Source organism: Tasmannia lanceolata, unplaced genomic scaffold (genome assembly GCF_043159265.1).
Source record: "Tasmannia lanceolata isolate RefF3 unplaced genomic scaffold, GAP_Taslan_0.1 ptg000024l, whole genome shotgun sequence".
Classification (NCBI taxonomy): Eukaryota; Viridiplantae; Streptophyta; class Magnoliopsida; order Canellales; family Winteraceae; genus Tasmannia; species Tasmannia lanceolata.
In genome coordinates, this window is record NW_027518701.1 from 12,441,054 (window position 1) to 12,464,465 (window position 23,412).

Consider the following 23,412-nt stretch of genomic DNA (forward strand, 5'->3'; position numbering starts at 1 on the left):
ATCAACCCTTAATTGAACCGCATCCTCGTCCCATAATAGATGAAGACATTGAACCAAGGAAAAGTAAACGAGCTAGAAAAGAAAAAGACTTTGGTCCGGATTTCCACATGTATCTTGTTGAAGGAAATAGAGGAAATATTTTTTTTAGTAAAATATATAATGTTGAGCAAGATTCTAGTAATGATAGAGATCCATTAACTTTTCGAGAAGCTATTACATCTCGAGATTCTGTTTTTTTGGCAAGAAGCAATTAATGATGAAATAGATTCTATTATGACAAACAAAACCTGAATTTTGGTGGATTTACCTCCTGGTAGTAAACCTATTGGTTGTAAATAGATTTTCAAACGAAAGCATAAAGCCGACGGATCCATTGACAAGTACAAAACAAGGCTTGTAGCCAAAGGTTTTAGACAAAACAAGGTATTGATTATTTTGACACATACGCACCGGTTGCTAGAATTAGTAGTATTAGAGTTATGCTTGCATTAGCATCTATCTATAAGTAAGTGATACATCAAATGGATGTTAAAACGACTTTTCTAAATGATCATTTAGAAGAGGAAGTTTATATGGAACAACCATAGGGGTTTGTTATAGAAGGCCAAGAAAAGAAAGTTCGTAAACTTGTAAGATCTTTATATGGCTTTAAGCAAGTTCCTAAAGAATGGCACGAAAGATTTGATCTGGTGGTTCTTTCCAATGGTTTTAGAATAAATGAATCTGACAAGTGTGTTTATTCTAAATTTAGTAAAGGGGATGGTGTTATAATTTGTTTATATGTTAATTTTTGGTACTATTGAAAATGTAGTATTCGAGACTAAAGCTTTCTTATCATCAAAGTTTGATATGAAGGATATGGGAGAAGCTAATGTAATATTAGGTATCAAAATTACTTGAATTTTTTATTTAATTTCTTTAACTCAAAGTCATTATATAGAGAAATTGTTAAAGAAATTCAATCATGAAGATTGTAAAACAGTTTCAACTCCATATGATTCTTCTATCGAGTTATTACCAAACAAAGGGTCTTCAGTTAAACAAATGGAATATGCAAGTGTAATAGGTAGCTTAACGTATGTTATGCAGTGTACAATACCAGAGATTGCATTTATAGTTAGACTTTTGAGTAGGTATACTCATAATCCAAGTGAAATTCATTGGAATGCAGTATCTAGAGTACTTTAGTACTTAAAGGGCACAATGAATTACTCACTTTGTTATGATAATTATCCCGCAGTTTTGGAAGGTTATACAGATGCTAGTTGGGTAACAAATTCTTACTCAACTAAGTCCACAAGTGGATGGATATTCACTTTGGGAGGATGAGCTGTTTCTTGGGGATCAAAGAAACAAACTTTAATAACTCATTCTACAATAAAATCTAAGTTTGTTGCTCTAGCAACGGCAATCAAAGAAGCTAAATAGCTTAGAGATTTATTATTGGAAATCTTATTATGGTCTAAGTCTATGGCTACTATATCAATATTTTGTGATAATGAAGCAGCATTGTTACGTGCTTACAATAAAGTTTATAATGGGAAGTCTAGTCATATTAGTTTGAGACATAGCTACGTGAGGGAACAACTAAACCATGGGGTTGTCACAATAAGCTATGTAAAGTCAAAAGGAAATTTGGTTGATCCCTTGACAAAAGGCCTAGGCAGGGATATTATATGGAAGACTTCAAGAGAGCTGGGTTTAAAGTTTATAAAATAGGTGACTTTCAAGTGGAACCCAACTATACACTAGAGTAATATCTAGTCTACTAGTTCAATGGAAAACACTTGTAATTAACCAGTTATGCCTAACAAGTATGAAGATTTTATCTTCATAGCCATCTCAAAGTATAGTGCATGCTTGTATGAAAAGAACGAGAGGGTAAGATAATCCTTTAAATGAATTTAGGTTATAGATGTGGGTCATACAAGCAAATCTTAATAGATTCACCTATATAAGTGAAGGAAGTGAGGCCGCTTCTGCAAGGTTAAGCTTTCCTCTAAGTCACTTATGAATCCTAAGACGTAACACAAGGCCATAAATGTGTTGGGTTTCTTGAAACTATAAGAAGATACATTATATGTCTAATAGACCAGGTTGTTGTTGTATTAAAGAATGCTTAGTTCAAAGTTTTGGCTACTATGGATTCTGACTTCTTGAAAAATAGACTACGTAGAGGCTTGAAGTCGAAAGACACCTTTACTTAAGTATAATATATATCAAAGTATAGAGAAGGATTGTGAAAAATGGGGGGGGGGGAATTGTTAGGATTTTTCAAAATCCATAAAGCAATATTCCTGAAAAGTTGTAATCTTTAGTGAACAGTCATGATTCTATAACTAAGCATTGCAATCTTTGGTGAATAGTCATGATTTTATACGAACGATCACATTGTTTCAAACTAGTTTTCATAAAGACATGTTTATTCGAATGAACAGACATATCTGTTAAGAAATGGTGCCTTGATTCAAATGAACAGACACATCTGTTCTGAAATAATGCATTGATTCTAGTAGACATGTCTATTCATTGATGTTTAGAAAAGACATGTCTATAGAAAGTGACTATTGGTTGGTTATAAATATGTGGGCTAGGATTCAATTCAAAAAACTTCTTCAGATTCGTTATCTCTTCTCTATTGCTTCTGTAGTTTTGCTTCAATTACAAAACTGCAATTTTGTAAGTGAAACAGATTAATTTCTAGGCCTAAATTATCTTGGGAGGCAGATTTGTTGATTACCTTTTGCAGATTTATAAGGGGCAAATTCTGTCTCAAGGAGAGAACGAATTACATTCGATTTAGGCATTAATTTTCTTCATTCAATTAATCAACACTTTCCATTTCTAAAAGGGATTTTGAAGGCTTCTAAGAATTCCCTGGATACCCATGGCAATGGAAGATGGTTTCATCTCTTTGGTCATTTTTTTGATCGAGATGAAAATGGCAATTTTTTTTTATTGCTGTTTATTTGATCTTTAACAAAATGGAAAGTTAATGAATTAAGCATAGTATCAAAATCTTATGCATGTGATTCTTATTCTCATTTCATTATATGTGAGATAGATCAAAACACTCAGTAATATCAAACTTATTTTGGTTCACCTTGAGAAAATAGTTACTCACCAATTCAAGAATTTTGTTAATTTGGACAGCCTCACATACAACTACCCAAAAGTTATCAACATCATATCATAAAATGTCTAATGAAATAAAGAGTGCCATTATAAAACAAGTGTGTCCATCTATCATTTCACTGTTTAGTTTATGTTATTCAGTTTAGAGAAATTATATGATGGCCTCCCTTTACATATAAAGGGCGGAGAGATAAAAAATCCGTTGATTTTTTATCAAGCCAAAAGTAAAAAAATGGAGTTTGACCTGGATCAAATATCAGTATCAGGGGAGAGTTTTTTCTCTCTCCGCCCTTGTTGTTGGATAGTCGAGCACCATATAAAAACTCTCCAGTTTATGGTCATTTTACATTCTGCTAGAATTCATGTAGTATCTGAGTATGAGTATGGGTATCGTAGTGTGTTGGACACCTACACAATTATCAGAGTATCACAGGCCATTACAAGCCTAGCCCATTATTGCTCATTGGTCCACACCACCATTAGATGATTTTAGACCTTTGATCAAGCATGATAGAAAAGGCATCCTTTAAGTTGTTTTTCTTTGTTTTTGGTCTGTAACTAGTTTTTCAACGAAAACTGCAAATCTAACTCAGAAGGGTGTGGCTCTCTGGGGTAAAGTCATGGGTTTGCTCCCCAGTGACAAGCGTTCGAATCCTCCCTTTCTTACCCGATGCGCGTGGTTTCCGGGTGATTGTGCGCATCCGTAGGGAAATAGTCCTGCCACACCCTTCGTTACCAAAAAAAAAAAAAAACTGCAAACCTTCTAAACCAGGGTATTTTATTTTCAGAAATTACTTTTATTTTCAGATTTTGTAAAAATAACATTTTCATAATTTTCAGTTATCTAGGTCCAACTGAGGCACACATTAAGAAAAATTTTAACGCTTTGAACTTTGAAGTCTAAGGTTTGGGCGTTTCAAAAGTGCTCTAGGGCGGCCTAAAAGCCTTTATAATTTGCAATGGTGGCTAGGCAAATTCTGTTGAAAATTTTCACCGTACATGTGGCACATGCACTCTGAACCAGTCAATCCTAGCCATCCAATCAGTTAACTACTCATCACAATGATTTACACAAGAGTTTTAAAAAATGCACTAATCAGATCATTTTAAACGAATCATTAACAACTTCCTCTTCATCTAGCGTTATTCTTTCATGTCTTTCTTGTCACTAGAGTGGTGGTGCTATTGTAGGCAGGATGATCCAGATCAACGGTCATGATCTTGATGTTGTTGGAGGAAATAAAAAAAATCAACGGTTTAGATGTTGTTGGAGGAACACTAAAAGGTGGGGCCCACAGAGTCTGTTGGCTGCCTCCGTTTGGTTGCCGGTATTTTTTTGGTTCTTGGGACTTTTGTGGAACAAAAATCTTCCTGGGAGATTGGTGGGAAAAAAAACTCCCTGGAAGTATCCCGGTAAAATAAAAATCCCATGTTTGGTTGACCGGACTATGGTGGGAAAAAAAATCCCGGTAAAATAAAAATCCCTGCTTTGTTTGGTTGCTTGAATTGTTGGGAAGAAAAAGTTCTTCTTTTGGTTATTTTTGGTTCCTCGGAATTCGTGCAGGATTATTTTTGTTGCTTGGATTTTTTTTTCTAACTTTGGGTATCGTAGGGGGTTATTTTGGTTCATGGGATTTTTTTGGGCCTACTATATAATCAGCAACCAAACGTGGGTTTCCTGCGGAAATTCCACTACGGTGAGTTTCCAAAAGTTTTTTGTCCATCTAGAAGTTTTTTTGGTTGCCATAATCCATGTGATCACCACCGTACACTTGTGTTGCTTGCGTTTACAAGTTTGCCTATACAAGTCAACTAAACTAGTCCAATCTTGGGTTTATAAAGACTAAGAAGAAGGTTCTAAAGTTGGTCGAACAGCAGCTTAAGAAAACACAAAACGTTTGAAGGTATAATGGTCTAAGAAATCTCTCGAAATTACTAAACTGCCCTAAGCTCTATTTGGAATTTTGGATTCCAGAAAATGTTTGGAAACATTTAAAAGGGAAAACTTTTCTACAATTTTTTGTTTTTCTCCTGAAATTTCTTTCTATTGGTAATGATTCTAATTTTCGCATAATACAAACCGATGGAAATGGAAGAGTTAGAATCGCCCGAGCGACTCCCCCAGCATTGAAAAAGAGCGGAAATTTGATTCTCCAATTATTTTAGTAAGCTACATTTGGATACCAGCGAGATTTAGATTTGGATTTAGTTGATATTTTGAACTAGATCATATCCTTTTTCGGCCCTAAAATGGCTTTTTCTAGAAATTTCGGACCGAAATTACCAAAATTTCAGGCCTAACTTCTGACATTTTGGGCCGAAATTCCTAAATTTCGCGAAATTTTCAATTTTGGGAATTTACAGTTTCAATCCCCACCAGTCGAAATTTAAAACCTTGCTTCCTACTAGAGGGGAGAGGTTGAAGAGCACAGATGGTGAAGGAAACTGCCACACCTGTGGATTTCAAATTACTTATTTCCACATAATATTTGGAAATATGATTTTTTTCACTGTCAGTTGCTGATTTGGAAATCCTAGGATTTGATCCGGATCGAAATTACAACCCAAAAAGGGCTCCAAATCCAAATCAAAATCTTCTCGGCATCCAAACCGGTAAATGCGCCCCTTTTCCATCACCTAGGACTTGGTTGGTTCTCACCCTAGATGGGCTATGGCCGAAAATTCTCCTTGAAAAGATTATCCTAGCACACTAATATTTTGAGTTACAAATGAAAAATCATACATTTACCCTTTACAACTTATCATTGTTGGGACAGAAGAGACCCTCCACATTAATGGGTCCCACATTTGACTGATCTGAACCATTCACTTGTTTTTAGGATTAGATGGCTGTGTGATTTTAAGCTGGTCCTTTGTAGTTGGGATTAATCAGAGGAGGAACCAACTCCGCCATATGGTCCCGCCATACCGAAGCATTTCCTCAAAGACATGAACAGCACAGGGCTCCTTCGTCATTTCACTTCAGAAAGACCAAACGCTCCTTTCCCTTCTAGATTAAATTAAATTAAAGTCCCTATTATCATTTTCATAAGAAACTCGTTTTCATCTGTCTCTATATATTTGCTTATAATAATGTCTCTATATATTTTCATCTGTCTCTATGTATTTGGTTATAATAAAGATCCCGCTACTGAAAAATCTTCCCTTGCCTGAGATCCTCTTCCCTCTCTCCCTCCTATGAAAATCCTCTATGAAATTCCTTTTATGGGTTCTCTAATTCCCTCCCTTCTCTTTTGTTTTTCATGTATTTTGGTCCACTACTCCTCGTATGGAGACCAAGCTCTGGACAATTCAGTCCTCCTTTCCAGCTTTAGCTATCCAGAATCCAAGCTCAAGCCCTTCGATTGGCGTTACATAAGAGGTGCGTACATTTATAATTTGCAGACCCTTATAGTACTTAATGGTTTTCAGCTTTGTTTTTTTGTTCTCTTTGAGGGAGTTGGGGTCTTTTAGCTGGTCTGTTGTAGTTGGGTTTTCATTGAATTTGATTTTTCTAAGTAATTGATTTTTGGATATTCGATAAATTTAGGGAATTTGTAGTGAAATTTGTGGATGAATTGGGTAAATTGTCTCTTAATTTGGTTGTTTGGAACGAAATTATTTTGTATTTTGTGTTAAATTTGTGGCTTCTATGTTATTGGTTTTTTTTTTTTTCCAAATCTCTGTAGTCTTTGTGGAATTAGGCGGGCCCGCACCATAGTATAATGAGGCGCTCCCATTGCATTTTTAGGTGGGCCACATCTTTTTTGTTTGTAGGGAATTGTCTACATGTGGGCCCAACCTTCATCCATAGCAGCACTCCAATCAGGCTTCTTTGGAAGTTGGATATAGACTGTTGGCTATATTTTTCCAAACTGTTGGCCTCTTGGATTATTCCTCTAATTGCGAGTTGTTATATGATGCATAGTCATTTTTTTCCTTGGGAAAATGTGTGCAAGCTGAATTATAAGTAGCTCCTACTTGTTCAATGATCTAAAATATTTATTTATTATGTCTTTCTATGGATGTGCCATAAACCGAAACCATTCTCGTTGGATATTTTAAGCCTTCAATTTGCTGAGGCATTCAAGGTTTTTTCTATTTCTTCACTTTCAATTTAACTTCCAAAATGCATGCTCCATCCATTGGATGGTCTAATGACTATGTTACATGGATTCTTCTGAATGGGCAATGTACACGCGTCATTTTCCAATACTTTGGGATTCACTGTGGCACTTCTAGATCTCTTTGACATATATTTTTCTAAATACTACAACAAATTTACAATTATCAACTTTCAAAATGAAAAGCAAATTTGTTAGGCAAGCAATTAAAGCATTCCGGTTTATCAGTTGTCGATTTTTAATTGCCGATGCGTATTTCAAAGAGAATTGAATAGATTCAGCAGATTTTCTTTGGGGGATGGGGGTCTGAGAAGAAGGGTATTTCGTTAGTAGGGTGGAAAAAGGTTTGTATACCGATCAAGGCAAGTGGTTTGGGTGTTAGAAGAGTTAGAATAGTGAATCAGTTTTTGTTAAGCAAGTGGTTGTGGAGATTCGGAGAAGAAGAGAGTGCTCTTTGGGTGAGAGTAATTGATAGTAAGTATGGGTTGGATTTGTCTCGATGGGTGTCTGAAGATAGTTTTTTGAGGAAATGATGCATGGTATGGAGGCACATTTTGGGCATTTCCTTGAATTTTCATCAAGGCATTAGATTCAGGGTGCATAGTGGTGATCGTGTGAGATTTTGGTTGGATTTGTGGTGTGGGAAAGAACTATTGAAGGATGCATTTCCGGATTTGTTTTTGGTGGCGTCGGCTAAGGATGCTTTGGTTAGGGATTGTTATGTGCGGATGCAAGGAAGGGTTATATGGGCGCCTGCTTTTAGGCGTAATTTCTTTGATAGAGAACTAATATCGGTTTCCAGACTTTTTGATGTTCTTGAGAGTTGTTATATTAAGAGGGATGGGGTTGATGCCAGGGTATGGATTTGGAACACTGCAGGTGAATTCACATCTAAATCTTTTTACAGCCATTTACTGCCTTCTTCTGCTGCTCTTGATATTGCCAGAGTTTGGTCTATCCCAGCCTCCTTAGGTTGTTGTTTTTGGGTGGGCCGCCATATTAGAGAGAATTCAAACGATTGACTTTTTGAGAGATAGAAAGATGATCATTATTAATTTCTGTACCCTTTGCCAAGAAGATGGGGAGTCGGCGAACCATTTGCTTCTTCATTGTAGATTTGTGAGAAAGGTGTGGGGAATGTTGTTGGGGAGGTTTGGTGTGCATTGGGTTTTTCCGAGAGGCATCGCCCAGGCTCTAGAGAGATGGCAATTTGCTCCATGGGGATTGAAGGGGAGAATTCTTTGGAAGCTATCTTTTCTTGCAATAATATGGTTGTTATGGAGAGAAAGAAATGCTAGAACTTTTAGAGGCATTTCTAAAAGTGCTACCTTTATTGCTTCAAAAGCTACGGCGTTAACTATATTTTGGGCGAAGTCATGGCCTCTATTTAATTTTGTATCCGCATTCGATTTATGGTATGGTATGGGTGGTTAGAGGCGTGCTCAAGTGTTGAAATGAGTACTAATATTGTTCAAGCTTGGGATCCTTGTATGGCTCGTGTAAGCTTAATTTTGATGGATCAAGTTTAGGTAATCCCGGCCCGGTGGGTATTGGAGGGGTTTTAAGGGATGATAAGGGTGAGGTGATTTGGTCATTTGGGATTGCCGATTCGAACGAGGCGGAAGTGCGGGCTGCTCATCAAGGAATAAAGCTTCTTGAAGGGGAATATCTTAATAATGTTGTGGTGGAAGGTGATTCTATTAATGTTATCCGATGGTTATCGGGTTCTCATAAGTTTCCGTGGAGGTTTGCAGACTTTTTTAATGAGATCCTAGATATTATCGGAGATTCTCATGTAGCGTTCAGTCATGTTAGGAGGTCGGCAAATGAAGAGGCGGATTCTCAAGCTGGGAGGGGGGTTGGTTTGGAGTCTTTGGAGAAATTTGATTTTCTTCCCCCTTGATGATGTTTTTTCTTGAGTTGTATTGTTTATTTCTTTTTTGTAATCTCTGACCATCTCGGTGTTTTTTAATGAATTTTACCATTAAAAAAAAAGAAACACAAATTTACAATTGTCACAATGTCTTTAGCTTTATCTAATAGTAAGTTTTTTTACATGAAAATAAAACATTATCTTTACTTAACCTACATAAATTCTGAATATACTATCTATTGTGAATAATATATTATTATGTAAAATAAATAAAATTAAAACTGATTAAAATATATTAGTGAATCCACGAATCCTTTTTTTTTTCTGAGGTTAGTTGAATCCGACACTTAGTACTCAGGTCGGATTCCGACACTCGTACCAGTACTCATGCAACAGTCTAACATATACATTGAACAAATGACCCAAACTTATGCTTTTGCCTACTCATATTTTTCCTTGAAAAATCATATGCTCATACATTATATATAAAGTCTACACTTGAATTGTAAATTTGTAACTAATATGAAAACCTACTCAATAGTAAAAGATGTTGGGTTCACTGCCCACCTATGAGTTGGAGCAGAAGAAAACTTCAAAAATTTATGATCTAGGATCTTCGAACTGAATGGATAATAAGATTCCAATCATCATGATTAAGATCACAAACACATTAGAGATGGTACACGTGCACCACGAGGACCGTTATCTCTGCAATCTTCATAACTTTTCTTTTGAATGGTAAGCAGACAATAAAGCACTCAAGAGCAAGAGACACCAATGCCGAGGACGTCCCAAAAAAGAAGCAAAGCAACAAACTAAACAAAAAAAACAACAACAATAGACTAAACAAAAAAAAAAGAGAAAAGAAAGAGAAACAAAATGAAAAATAGAGTAAACAAAAACAAAAGAGAGAAAAGAAAAAGCAAAAAAAATGAGAAAATATCAAATAATACCACAAGGTTATTAAAAAAAAAAAAAAGAAGGTTATCAGGGATGAAGATAATCAATCGATGATATCTCATCTCTATCAATTCCAGTATGGCTAAGCCGATCGGCCTCACTACTGACATATTGCCAAGCATGTCGAATCTCCATATTATTACCCTCAATCACGTTCTGAATCTCTTCAATAGCACCCACGAATCTCCAAGTGTAAAACTCCCCATTTCTCACCCATCTAACCACATTGAGCGAGTGGCCCTCGGTGATGAGATGATCAAGAAGATCTCGATTCACAAGCTGGATACCAAAGAGGAGGTCCTGCACGACAACCCCGTGAGAGTCCTTGCCAATAGGGCTCAAAAAAGCCCATCTAATCTCCTCGTACAACTCCTTAGAAGACCCCAATTCTCAAGGCTCAACCTGTTGAAATTCAGCTTCGGAAAACTAAGAGGAGATGCCACCAAGGATGATCCTCACAACAACTGCTTTGTCAAATTTCCTCCTAGGAAATGTAGAAAGAAGTCACAAAAGCACCCCTAAAAATAGGAAGGTTTGTTATCCACAGGACGACAACAGTAAAAATTTACCTCTGAGTGCCACACACACTCCTTGATATCTCTTTAAACACTCTTGATTCCCTTCCTTCCAGACTAGCTATAGTGAAGCAGTAAAGAAAAGGTTCCAAAGAACTGTATCTCTAGAGTGCCAAGGAGCGACGAGCCAAGCGTCAAAAGAATCAGCTCTAGGAAGAACCCACCTTACTCTGAACAAACTAAGAACAAAATACCAAATCACACAAATATAACTTCAGCGAATCAGCAAATGATTAACATACTCAGAAATTGAAAGACATAACACAATGATTAACTAAAATCCTTTGTCTACACCAAAGATGGCCAGCGTAAGGATCTTATGAAGGCACACCATCTAGCAAAAGGTCCTTACTCTACAAAGAGTCTGGTAATTCCAAGCTCTCCAAGCTGAAGAGGGTTGCGTCTGACCAGCAAGATGGTTATACAGGCATCCAATGAAGGCCATCCTATTAAACTAGATCCATACTTGGACGCAATAACCAATCTCCAAAGGCTAGTTTCGAGTGAAGTCGAGATTCAGGTCCTCCTCACTAGTCTCCACATCCACTTTTTATTCAACAATCTCTCCGTGGAAAGCATTTCCACAAGTGTGATTTCTTGGGCTCTAATAAGATTATCGGGGAGACTTGCACACTTCATTTCAGAAGTGGCTCATCTCTGTAAAGATTTAATGCCTTCTCTCCAACACTTCTTGAGATCTACGAACGAGGCAACAGGCAATTTGACAAAGGATGAAGTGGATTGGCCTACTCTCTTTGTTGACGACTCTTTTCCAGATTGATTTCTGTGGTTCTGTGTTCTTTTCTGTTTTGGTTTTTCCTAAGGTACATGGAGACAACTCGTCCTTTGCGGTTTTGTAGCGTCTCTTTTATTTCATGATAAAATTCATGCTGTCTTTCCAATAAAAAACACTTTAAGACAACAATATCAATCTCCCATTTGTAATGAATAGGGTAAGAAACAGAGGGAAAGGTCATAGACATTGATGTTTTGGTTTTGTGGATGCTGGTTTAAGTGCTGGCTTCCAAGGCCCTCAGTGCAATATTTACTTTCCCCTTCCGGATGTTTTTTGGTGGACTTGGTATTGGCACTAACTTTTTTTTGGTTAGCCACCAGTACATACTACATAGAAGATCCTTACACTTTAGACACCAAGGAACATATAAGTCCTATACTCCCATCCAACAATGGGATTTTAATATTATTATTGAAGTGCTGATGTTTAGTGCAACACTGGCTTATTTATTATTTATTTAGACTTCTATCAGGTTTGCCCTAATTTTTGAGCTAGTGCTGAAACATTATTTTTATTTTTACAATCTGAATATGACAGAATGTGGGAAGCATACTTAAATTGGTTTGAAATATTGTTTGCTTTAATTTTTCTATGAAATGTCTGAAGAAGAGATTTAGTGAAAGTCTAGGTTGTCACTATGTCACAAATCTCCGAAATTTTCAAAATATAGCGATTTTATCCCGTCGTTTTGATAAAACGACCAAATCCTGTATAATCGCAAGAATTTTAAAAATATAGCAATATTTTCATTTGCCGCAAAAAAAATAAAAAAGATTAATGTATCTCGAGATTTTCCCATGCCGAGCAATTCCTGATAACGATATTTGTGACATAGGGTTGTCATGTCCTGACTGTTAATAGGAGGAGTTGGTTATGGACTTTTGAATTGTTTTAAATGCATATAATATTTCACTAGTTTGATGTGTATGCCTTGTTTCAGTTGAGCTGCCACCTTGGTTCTCTTCCATGGATATGACTCTAGTGTCAAATATAGACGTTGTAAGTATTTTTATTGGTCCTATTAAACATAGTTCATTGCTAGAGGTACCATCAATTGTTTCTTTGGATTATTTTAGTGATTAAGTTTGTGTGGTGAATTATTGCACTATTATGCTTTTCACATAAATTTTTCTTAGTCACGACGGGCATCATAATAGACAGATGAAGCTAATTTTATGGTAAATATATACCTTTTTTTTGAATGGCTGGTAAATATATATCTGTTATTTGACTATTAATTGATGGTTCCATGTATACTTTTCATATACCATTTCTTGTAGTGGGAATAAGGCTATAAGCTGCAACTTTGTGGTTCTGTCTCTAAATTCCTCTAATCATGTCAGTATGATGGCATGCATTTTATGGAAGGAACATATAATGGTTTGATTGAATATTATTTATTCATTTTTAATTGCTTGTCCAATGAATTGAAACATAAAAACTGAAAGCAATGCCTACAAAAATCTAACCTGAATTTTTTTTTGAATATAAGCTAAAATTTTGGGCACATAGGCAGTTACATCCTGAACCACACCCTAGAATCTCCACATGTTAAAGATTTGATGGGATGGATTGTATGACCTCGACAATATTTGGAATGAAAGATTTATGGGAAAGACTTAAACTATTTTAGAAACTAATGTCCTTTTTGGTAATCTCACAGCGAACCTGTAAATAAAAAGAAACATATAACAAAATTTAAATAAAAAGAAGTCTTTCAAAGTACCCTATGTTACCTATGGGTCATGTGGACCCTTTGGTGGGCCGTGGCCCCCACACATGGTGATCTTTGGTGAAGCATGGCTCATGGATGCGTCAATCCTGTTTCTGTTTGTAAATTAACTGTCATTCTTCTTTTGCTAAGTGCTGAACATTTGTAGTTTATAGTCTTGAGTATCTGAATCCTATAGATGCTAAACTCATTATTTTATTATTTCCTTCCAAGTTAAATATATTTACCTTTCATCATTGTTTGTTTCTATATCATTTTGTATCTCCTGGATTTTGGGAAATGTTGAGTGTAACGCTACGCTCATAGGTTGACATACTTATGTGGATATCTATATGTTATGATGGAGTTCTTATTCATTGATTTTTTTATTTTGGAAGGGTAAAGAAATAAAATGGTACTCTAATAGTCGTTTCATAGATTCTTGATATGTGTGTTCTGGTCCAAGTTCTCTTAGGGTTCTTGCATCTTGTTGGATTGTATCCCTTTACTAAATCTTGATGTTTGCCATCTTTTCCATAGAGGTATTCACATTTGCAATATATACCTTTTGTGTTGAGCACAACGACAGTGAACTACTTGCTCTTTCACTATTAATTTTCTTTGGTAAGAATATAGTTGGTTGTGCTGACATCCAAATTGGGTCTATCAAAATTGTGTTGAGCACAACGACAGTGAACTACTTGCTCTTTCACTATTAATTGTGTTGAGCACAACGACAGTGAACTACTTGCCATCTTTTCCATAGAGGTATTCACATTTCAATATGTACCTTTTGTGTTGAGCACAACGACAGTGAACTACTTGCTCTTTCACTATTAATTTTCTTTGGATAGAATATAGTTGGTGGTGCTGACATCCAAATTGGGTTTATCAAAATTGTGGCCCGATATGTCATCTCCGATAAAAGGTCACATCTTGCAGAAAGTTTGTCTAGTCAAAACCCTATGGTTAACTTGGAAGGGTTTTGGCATCCTGCGTTTATTGAGACGGAATCTATTAGTAGTAGCTCAATTCTTCCAATATTCTTCATAATGAAGAGTACTAAATAATCTCATTGCGTAGGATAGTAAACAACATCTTGGTGTAGCTAGTAAATTTTTGTAGCGATATCTTTATGATATAATTCATTAACCTTCATTTTCAAAAAAAAATAAAAAAATTATTAACCTTATTAGAAGTATGTGTATGTGTGTGTTGCTGCCTAAGGGCATAGTGGTCATTGTACTCTTCTCTATTTATATAAATACATAAGTGAGGGGGAGCTATCCAAAGCTCACTCTTTCTTTCTCTCATTCTCATCTCCTCATCTTCTTCTAACATGGTATCAGAGCCCTAGGGTTACGATGACCACGTCCGCCTCGTCTCGCCTCCGCCTCGCATCCCTCGCGTCCCTCTCTCTCTCTCTCTCTCTCTCTCTCTCTCTCTCTCTCTCTCTCTCGGACAAACCCATCCCCGTCTTTGCCACAAACCCGAGCGAAACTCTGGATTGAAGATCGACGATTCCACTCCAAAGCCCTAACCCTAACTCTAACCCTAGCCCTAACCTAAACCCAAATTCATCCTTTCCAAACCCTAACCCTGACCCGTGAACAGTACCTGCGAATAGTGCCATGAACAGTACCGTGAATAGTACCCGTGAACAGTACCGTGAATAGTGCCACCTCCCTCCACTATCTCTCTTCTCCGGAGCTGCGATATGTCTTTTGGGCCCTTTTAAGTTCCTTTTCCTCTCGTTGTTTACTTTCCCTTTCCTTGTTTTTCATTCATTTTTATTCCTATCAAAAGTCCACACCACGTGTTTGCTGAAATGTCTGAGTGAGCTATTGTGCCTCCGCCTTCATCTCCTAACCTCTCTTCTCCTCTCCTCTCCTCTCCTCATGGCTAGTGATCCTATGTCTTCTTATGCTTTGTCCCTTCGTCGGATCTACGCTATTATGGCCGGGCTCGTCATGTGATTCTCCACTTCTCTCTTGTTTATCCTCTACCGTAGTGTGCTTGAGGGTGTCTCTATATTTCTATCATAATGGATCCTTATCTTAGATCCCCTCGTACTACCATATCGACTTCTTCGCCTTCGGCTCCCTTTCCAGTGCTGACTCCTGCCCCTTTGATTGGTGCTTCCATTCTTGGTGTGCATATTGGTGATGGATCTTCTGGCCGTGGCGGTGGTTGTCTTTCCCCTCCACTGAACCAGTCCGTATCTCCCGCGCTTCTTATGAAGAGCTTTTGCGCCTGCGTGCGCATCGCCAAGCCCATATTGCCCCTTTTGCACAACCCAATTGTCCCCCTGCTTCACTTCTTACTACCTTTGGTCCTTGGATTATTGATTCCGGGGCGTCAACCATATAACGGGTAACCCCTGCTTCCCTTCGCTCGTTTCAGCCCCTTTAGCTCGCTTCTACTGTTACTTTACCCAATGGGACCACTGCACCCATCTCTGGTATTGGTACTGTTTCCCCTCACCATGGTCTTACCTTGTCATCGGTCCTTTGTGTTCCTTAGTCGGCCTTTAATTTACTGTCTGTGACCCAAATTACCAAAACTCATCACTGTTCGGTCTCTTTCTTCCCCTCTCATTGTGTCTTTCAGGACCTTTCCACTGGGAAGAAGATTGCGTTTGGCCGTGCAACCAATGGTCTCTATTACCTTGACTGTGATCCTCCTTGTTCTGTGTTGCATAGCTCTGTTGATGCCTATCATTGGCATTGTCGTCTCGGCCATCCTTCTCTTCAGTGACTTCAACAGTCCTCTGTTATCTCTTGCCCTCTTCAGTCCTTTCAGTGCGAGGCCTGTGAGCTTGGGAAGCACCATCGCACTTCCTCCTCAGGCTGGTTAGCCGCGTCTCGCGTCCATTTGAGCTAGTCCAGCAGACTATGTCTCTTCTAGGTTATCGATACTTTCTCATTTTTGTTGATGATTTCTCCCGTATGACCTGGCTCTTTCCCCTTAAGGATTGATCCCAAGTGTTTACTATTTTTCGTACTTTCCATGCCGAGATTACTACCCAGTATGATTGCCGTCCTAAATCTTTGCGTACCGATAATGCTTGAGAGTACTTTTCTGCCTCTAATGGCTTTCAGGAGTTCTTATCATCTCATGGTATTATCCATCAATCCTCTTGTGCCTACACCACCCAGCAGAATGGTGTATCCGAACACAAAATCCTGTCCTTTCTTGATCTTGCCCACAGTCGTCTCTTCCAAATGCAGGTTCCTAAAGCCTATTGGAGCGATGCCATCCTTACCGCCAATTGTTTTGGCTAATCGGCTTCCCTCCTCGGTCCTTGATGGAAAGCCCTCCTTTTCTGTAACGACCCGGATTTTCGGATAAACCCGAATCGCTACCAAAGACAGAAACTAAATGTAACTCATGAAAAATGCGGAATAATTTTTTTTTATTTTTTGTATAACTTTGAACTCATGTAATATGGATCTAAATCAAACTTAAGAGTTTAGCAAAAGTAAACTGACATCAGTAATATAAATGAAAAAGACTAGACACTCCAATGACTCGTCACGCTCTTCTTACGCTCCCCATTTATTCTCGATGTCGTCCATTGTAGCAAAACCTGAGGGGGATTTTTGGTGTTAGTTCAAAAAACTATGTAGATTTATTCGGTACCTAAACAAATATAATTAAACAACTCTTAAATTTAAAAGCATATAAAATAATTCAATAGTTAACATGTGATAACAATTATTTCAAATTGAAACATGAAATATTAATAAAAGAACACGCCATAATATCCGTTAAATGTGAATCTACTAATCTCATAAAACATACAACATTTTACCTTTAAGAGGTTTATATTTATTATTAATTTAATGCATGAGACGACTCCCCAAGGCAATCCAGCTCCTCATAGCTTGTTACCTTGCCTCTAATACGTTCCACTACCCTCGTCTACAGATAGTGAGCATGAAGAACTTCTTACGACGTGCTTAATAGCCACTCCGCCTCTTGACATCATGGTCTAAGATATGATGCATTTACCGCCAAGGGGGTGCGCTAAAACCCAAGGCCGGCTTGGAATTTCATTATTCCTGGACGACTCATACCTCCGCCCAATTCACCAAATTATTTTTCCACTGCCTTTGTTTCTTATCAGTTTTACTGCCATATCATCCATATCTTTTTTTTTCCAATATCCTAAAGATATTTTTAGCAATTTTCTTGCTTCCCACATTTTTCTTTTTCCTTTAATAAGGAATCATAACATTTTTAAGCTACTAGCATAGCATCATTTTCCAATATTTGCTGCAGGCTACTAATATAACCAAACACAAGAGCGAGATGCATATTAATAAGAAACAATCATCTTAACTACATCATTAGCATGAACAATTCTATGTCTACTAAGAATTTTCATTGCATGCATATAAATCAATCATTGCTTAATAGTACAAGTTTAGGACACCGTCACCTACCTTGAATTCAAAGTTGACTTTGTGAGAGAGTCTGCAAATTTCTAAATGAGTGGAGGATGATGATTAACCTGAAAGTAAGAGACCACACACACTAAGTTTTCCGTTAAATTTTACTTTCACTCTGACCCTATGATAGTTGGAGTGTCATAACTTTTTCCGTTTTGTTCTTTAAATTCTATTCCCAAAGATTTCAGTACAACCAAAAGATACACTCATGGGTATTAATACCTATGCGTAATTCATATACTGATCTGATTCTTAATTATTTGCATCATATATATAATATATATATGAGGAAACTGTTGGTGAGCTTAAGCTCACCAAACTTATGGTGAGCTAGCTTGCCCAATCACATGGGTCCCACATTTTGGGGAGTGATCCAAACCATTCATTTGCAAGGCCTTATCATAGATAGGGGGTGTACCAAAAATCAGCTACATAGGATCATCCTAACCCCTCCATTTGTGGAGGACAAAAATGGGGCAGATTTGTGTCTGTCCATTTTTGTCCTCCACAAATGGAGGGGTTAGGATGATCCTATGGAGCTGATTTTTGGTACACCCCCCATCTATGTAAGGGACTTTCAAATGAATGGTTTGGATCATCCTAACAAAGTGGGCCCCCCATGTGATTGGGCAAGCTAACTCACCATAAGTTTGGTGAGCTTAAGCTCACCAACAGTTTCCTCATATATATATATATATATATATATGTATATATATATATGTATTTGGGTAAAAATCATGTTAGGGGCTGTTTTTAACAAAAAGACAAGTACGAACAATTTATACAAACACTAGGTCTTTCTCCGAAAGAAAAATAATTATATAATTTATCAAGCATATCACCTATGGGCTGATTTTTGAAGGACATGGTTTTTTTACATCAAATAAATCACACTGTTTGGAAGAAAAACAGTTGCTATTTCATATTCAAATCACACACATGCTTTGATATCTAGGAAACAATTCTTTAGTGTATATATATATATATATATATATATATATATATATATATATATATATATATATATATATATATATAGAGGAAAGTGTTTCTACTCGGTCCCCTAGATAAGCTTATCTACTCCTCCCTTTAAAAAAATACAGTGGGCCCACGCTGTTTGGATGATCCAAAGCATTCATTTGATAGGTCTTAACATAGATAGGGTGTGCCCAAAAAATCAGCACCAAAGGGTCATCCTAGCCCTTCGTTTTGTTGGGCACACCGTGTCCAAAATGGACGCATATAAACGTGGACGTTTATATGTGTCCATTCTGGGCACCACAAGGCACTACAAAACGAAGGGCTAGGATGACCCTTTGGTGCTGATTTTTTGGGCACACCCTATCTATGTTAAGACCTATCAAATGAATGCTTTGGATCATCCAAACAGCGTGGGCCCACTGTATTTTTTTAAAGAGAGGAGTAGATAAGCTTATCTAGGGGACCGAGTAGAAACACTTTCCTTATATATATATATATATAGCATGCACATGATGAAATTTGTGGAAAACTAAAGCTTCTAGTAGATTTATATCATATATATATATAAAAATTTGATTTTAAAAGAACATCTTTTGTACATGATACTAATTATAAGCATGCCGATTTTATGGAAAAACAGCCATAGGGCTCACTTGATCTGATCTTTATAAAAAAAAATCATATATATATATATATATATATATATATATATATATATATATATATATATATATATATATACTACGGATCATGCACATGAATTGTCTTCCAAGAAAATCATCTTTTACATATAAAGATCAAAAGAAAATCTTGATTTGAAGGAAAAACAGCTTTGAACCCTAATTCGAAAGAAATTTAAGGAAATAAAAAATCAAACACCATGAATCACAAGCAAAACACATATAAAAAGATTTTAGGCACTTACTCGAAACAAGAATAGGGTTTGAATATCAATCCCTCTTCTCCTTTTCCTTTTCTTCTTTTATCTCTCTTCTCTCTTCTCTCTCTCTCTCTCTCTCTCTCGGTTTTTGGACATGCAGAAGTAGGGTTGCAAAAGCCCATGTTTTGGGTTTTTAATAGCTAATGAGTTTTGTGCTTAAAGTGGGTGTCTCAATTAGATTTAATATTAAAGGTTAGTTTCTTAATCCAAGTTTTCCACAATTAGCAAGAGTCCATCTTTATTAAACTCCCTATGGGTGTACTTATCAAATTTAGCAACTAAACTAAAGTTTTTAAATAAAAAAAAAACCCAAAAGTTGCCTAATAAGACAAAACTCGTAACTATGCCTAATCCTAGCAGAAAAAGGGTCATAACTTACTCAAATCACGTCCGAATCGCTAAATCTTTGGTCCGTTGGATAAGTATTCGAAATACCAATCTACCGAGACCAAAATCATGTCGAACGGACAAAATTTGATGCCCTAAAATTGGTTATACTAGAAAAACGAAAATACACTGTGATTTTTGGTATGGAGATCTACGGTCCAGATTTAATTAAGGTTATTAACTTTCTAGGCCCGTATGGGGCCTAGTCTTTACATTTTCGATCTTACATCCTCATCGTGATCCCTTTCCTCTTACCCCACGGGTCTTTAGCTGTGTTTGCTTTGTTCACACCCTTATCCCAGGGCTAGATAAATTGGATCCTCGGGCAGAGCGTTGTGTCTTTCTGGGCTACTCTCATTCCCAGAAAGGTTATCGGTGTTATAGTCCTCGACTTCGCCGACTATTTGTTTTCGCCGACGACACTTTCTTTGAGTTTACTTCCTCTACTGCTCCTGTTGAGTGCAGTCCCTTTGTATCCGAATCTCATATTCCTCTTCCTGTTCCGTTCTACCTGATCATGTCTGTTCACCCTCTTTACCATTGCCATTGCCTTCGGTTCCTACTCCTCATTCCTCAGCTCTTCCTCCTCCTTTAGCTCTTATACATGTTTATCAGCGCCGACAGCTGCCAGATGCCCTCACCCCTCATCCTGAGCCTTCATCATCTCAGTCGGCGATCCCAGCTCATTCATCTCAGATGCCTCTTGTTCCCTATCCCGATGTTGCTATCGACTCCCCTATTGCTTCACGGACTTGTTCCCGTTCTATTGCCCATCCTATTTCTCACTCTCACTATATCTCTTATGATCGTCTCACTCCTACTTTTCACACTTTTGTCTCCTCTTTGTCTTCTGTTTTCCTGCCTAAGTCTTTGTAGGAAGCTCTTGCTCACCCTGGCTGGTGTGCTGCTATGGACAATGAGATGGCCGCCCTTCAGGCCAATCATACTTGGGATGTCGTTTCACCTCCTCCTGGTGCAGAGCTTGTTGGCTATCGATGGGTCTATGCCATCAAATATTTTCCAGATGGGACAGTTGAGCGCCTTAAGGCGCGCTTGGTTGCCAAAGGGTACACTCAGACTTATGGAGCTGACTACACCGAGACATTCTCTCTTGTTGCTAAAACTCCCTCTGTGCGTGTGCTCATCTCTTTTGTTGTCAACCATGGATGGCCCTTACATCAGTTGGATGTCAAAAATGCCTTCCTCCATGGCGACTAGGCTGAGGTGTATATGGAGCAATCTCCTTGCTATGTTGCTTAGGGGGATATGTCCTCCTCAGTATGCCAGCTTCGCAAATTATTGTATGGTCTTAAACAATCCCCTCGAGCTTGGTTGGGAAGTTCAGTGATGCCCTCATGAGATATGGAATGAAGCAATGTGAAGTTAACCACTCTGTGTTCTGTCATGAGTCGAGTGTTGGCCATGTTCTTCTCATTGTCTACGTTGATGATATTATTATCATTACAAGGAGTGACACACGTGGCATACAAAAGCTGCAGGTATTTTTGCGAAAAGAGTTCTCCCCAAATATTTTTGGTCTCCTTAGATATTTTTAGGGGATTGAGGTAGCTTACTCTGGCAGTAGCCTCTCTCTCTCTCTCTCTCTCTCTCTCTCACACACACACACACACACACACACACAGCAGAAGTATGTTTTATATTTATTAGATGAGACTGGATCCTTAGGTATGAAACCAGCTGTTATTCCCATGGACCTCGATACTAAGCTGCTTCCAGGAGATGGCTACTTGTTAGAAGACCCTGACTGATACAGACGACTAGTTGGGAAGCCCATATACCTCACAGTCACTCGCCCAGATATTTCATATGCCGTGGGGGTTATCAGGAGGTTCACGAGTACTCCTCGTACCTCCCACTGGGCAGCTGTGATTTAGATCCTTAGATATTTGTAAGCGCTCCAGGGAGAGGACTGTTTTTCAAAAGACATGGCCATATGAAGTTAGAAGGTTTTTGTGATGCTGACTGGGCAGGGCCACCGGCTGATAGATGATCCACTATTTGATATTGCACCTTTGTTGGAGGTAATTTAGTGTCCTAGCCTAACTTATAAATTTCGTTTCGTCCGAAATGGACGAAACATTTCGTTTTCGTTCCGAAAACGAAACGAAATCTTCAAAATTTCGTTTCGTCCGAAATTTCGGTCATTTCGTTCGAAATTGACCGAAATTTCGGATTTCGTCCGAAATGGACGAAATTGGCTATAACGGCTAGTTTGACTGTTTTTTGCAGAAATTACATCAATGCCCCTGTAACGGCTCTTTTGGGTTTTTAACCATTTTAGCCTCCAAATGTGACCGTTTATAGCTGTTGGGAAGGGTTTTCTAGTCATTTTTACTTGCACAAACAATAAAAAACTCTATAAATAGCATTTCCCCTACCTTCTCCTCCACCTTCACATAAGTGATTCTCCTTCTCTTTTCTACTTTCACTTACACTATCTATTCTAATAAATTTCCTACAAGTCTCCACTTTTCTTCAACTCAATCCAAGTCCATTTTGGAGCAAAGGGAAGGCCTACCTTCAACTTACAACTACAAGAACTATTTCCTAAGGCTTGCAAATTACAAGTTACACTACAAATTTCAAGTGAAGGCTTACAACTTACACTACAAATCTCAAGTGAGGGAAGGCTAATATTATCTTATTCTCTTCAAATCAAGTTCAACCTCAAGGTTCTCTTTATTTCTTTCCATTTCCTTTCTTTTATTTCTTACTTCATTTGTCCCTTTTTACTTCATTTTTTTGTAATTTGTTTCAATTTTTTTCTTCTAATTCATTTTTCCCCTTCTTCTACTTCATTTCAGAATGAGTGGGTCGGGCTCGGGACCTTCTGCAGGAGCATCCTCTATTGGTTCGGCACCCGCTAGATTGGATGACCCGGCATGGGCTTACGGTACATTGGTTCCGGGTCAAAAAAATAAAGTAACTTGCATATTCTGTGGCAAAGTCATATCGGGTGGAGGTATAACCCGCTTGAAAGAACATTTAGCGGCTATTCCTGGTGAAGTAGCATCATGCAAAAAAGTGACTGAAGATGTAAAATATCGAATGAAGCAACTTTTAGATGCAAAGAGAAAAGAAAGGGCTAGGATGAGCCTATCCAGAGTAGCGGTTTGAGGTTTTTATGGCACACCAGACGAAGAAGAAGAGCAGGATGAAGAAGACATTGGCACACAATTGCCTCAACGAAGGGGTAAGGAAGTTCTTATAGAACCGAGTGGTACGAAAAGGAAGAAGAAGGGAATCACAGGAGGGATTAGGAATTTCTTTGCACCACGAACAACCCCTGGAGCCCAGCCAAGCATTAAAAGTGCTTTGGCTACCAAAGAAACAATGGATAGAGCAGACATGTCGGTTGGCATGCTTTGCTATGATGCCAATCTCCCTTTCAACGTTGCCAATTCACCTTTCTGGCAACCTATGTTTGATGCTGTGAATGACGTGGGTTCGGGTTA

At 37.8% G+C, this 23,412-nt stretch overlaps 1 protein-coding gene across 2 annotated transcripts in view; it reads left to right on the plus strand.

Annotated features, from left to right (window-relative positions):
* The first annotated feature begins 6,183 nt into the window (after nt 1–6,183).
* Nucleotides 6,184–23,412, plus strand: part of LOC143857212 (transmembrane protein-like protein) — a 96,046-nt gene continuing 78,817 nt past the window's right edge. Inside the window, exons 1-2 of one of the 2 annotated variants that reach the window (XM_077367626.1) lie at nt 6,184–6,517; nt 12,404–12,462. In XM_077367626.1, coding sequence (XP_077223741.1) covers nt 6,334–6,517; nt 12,404–12,462 — 243 coding nt within the window. In that variant the 5' untranslated portion in view covers nt 6,184–6,333. The remainder of the gene's footprint in view (nt 6,518–12,403; nt 12,463–23,412) is intronic. The other variant, XM_077367628.1, reaches the window with a different exon arrangement.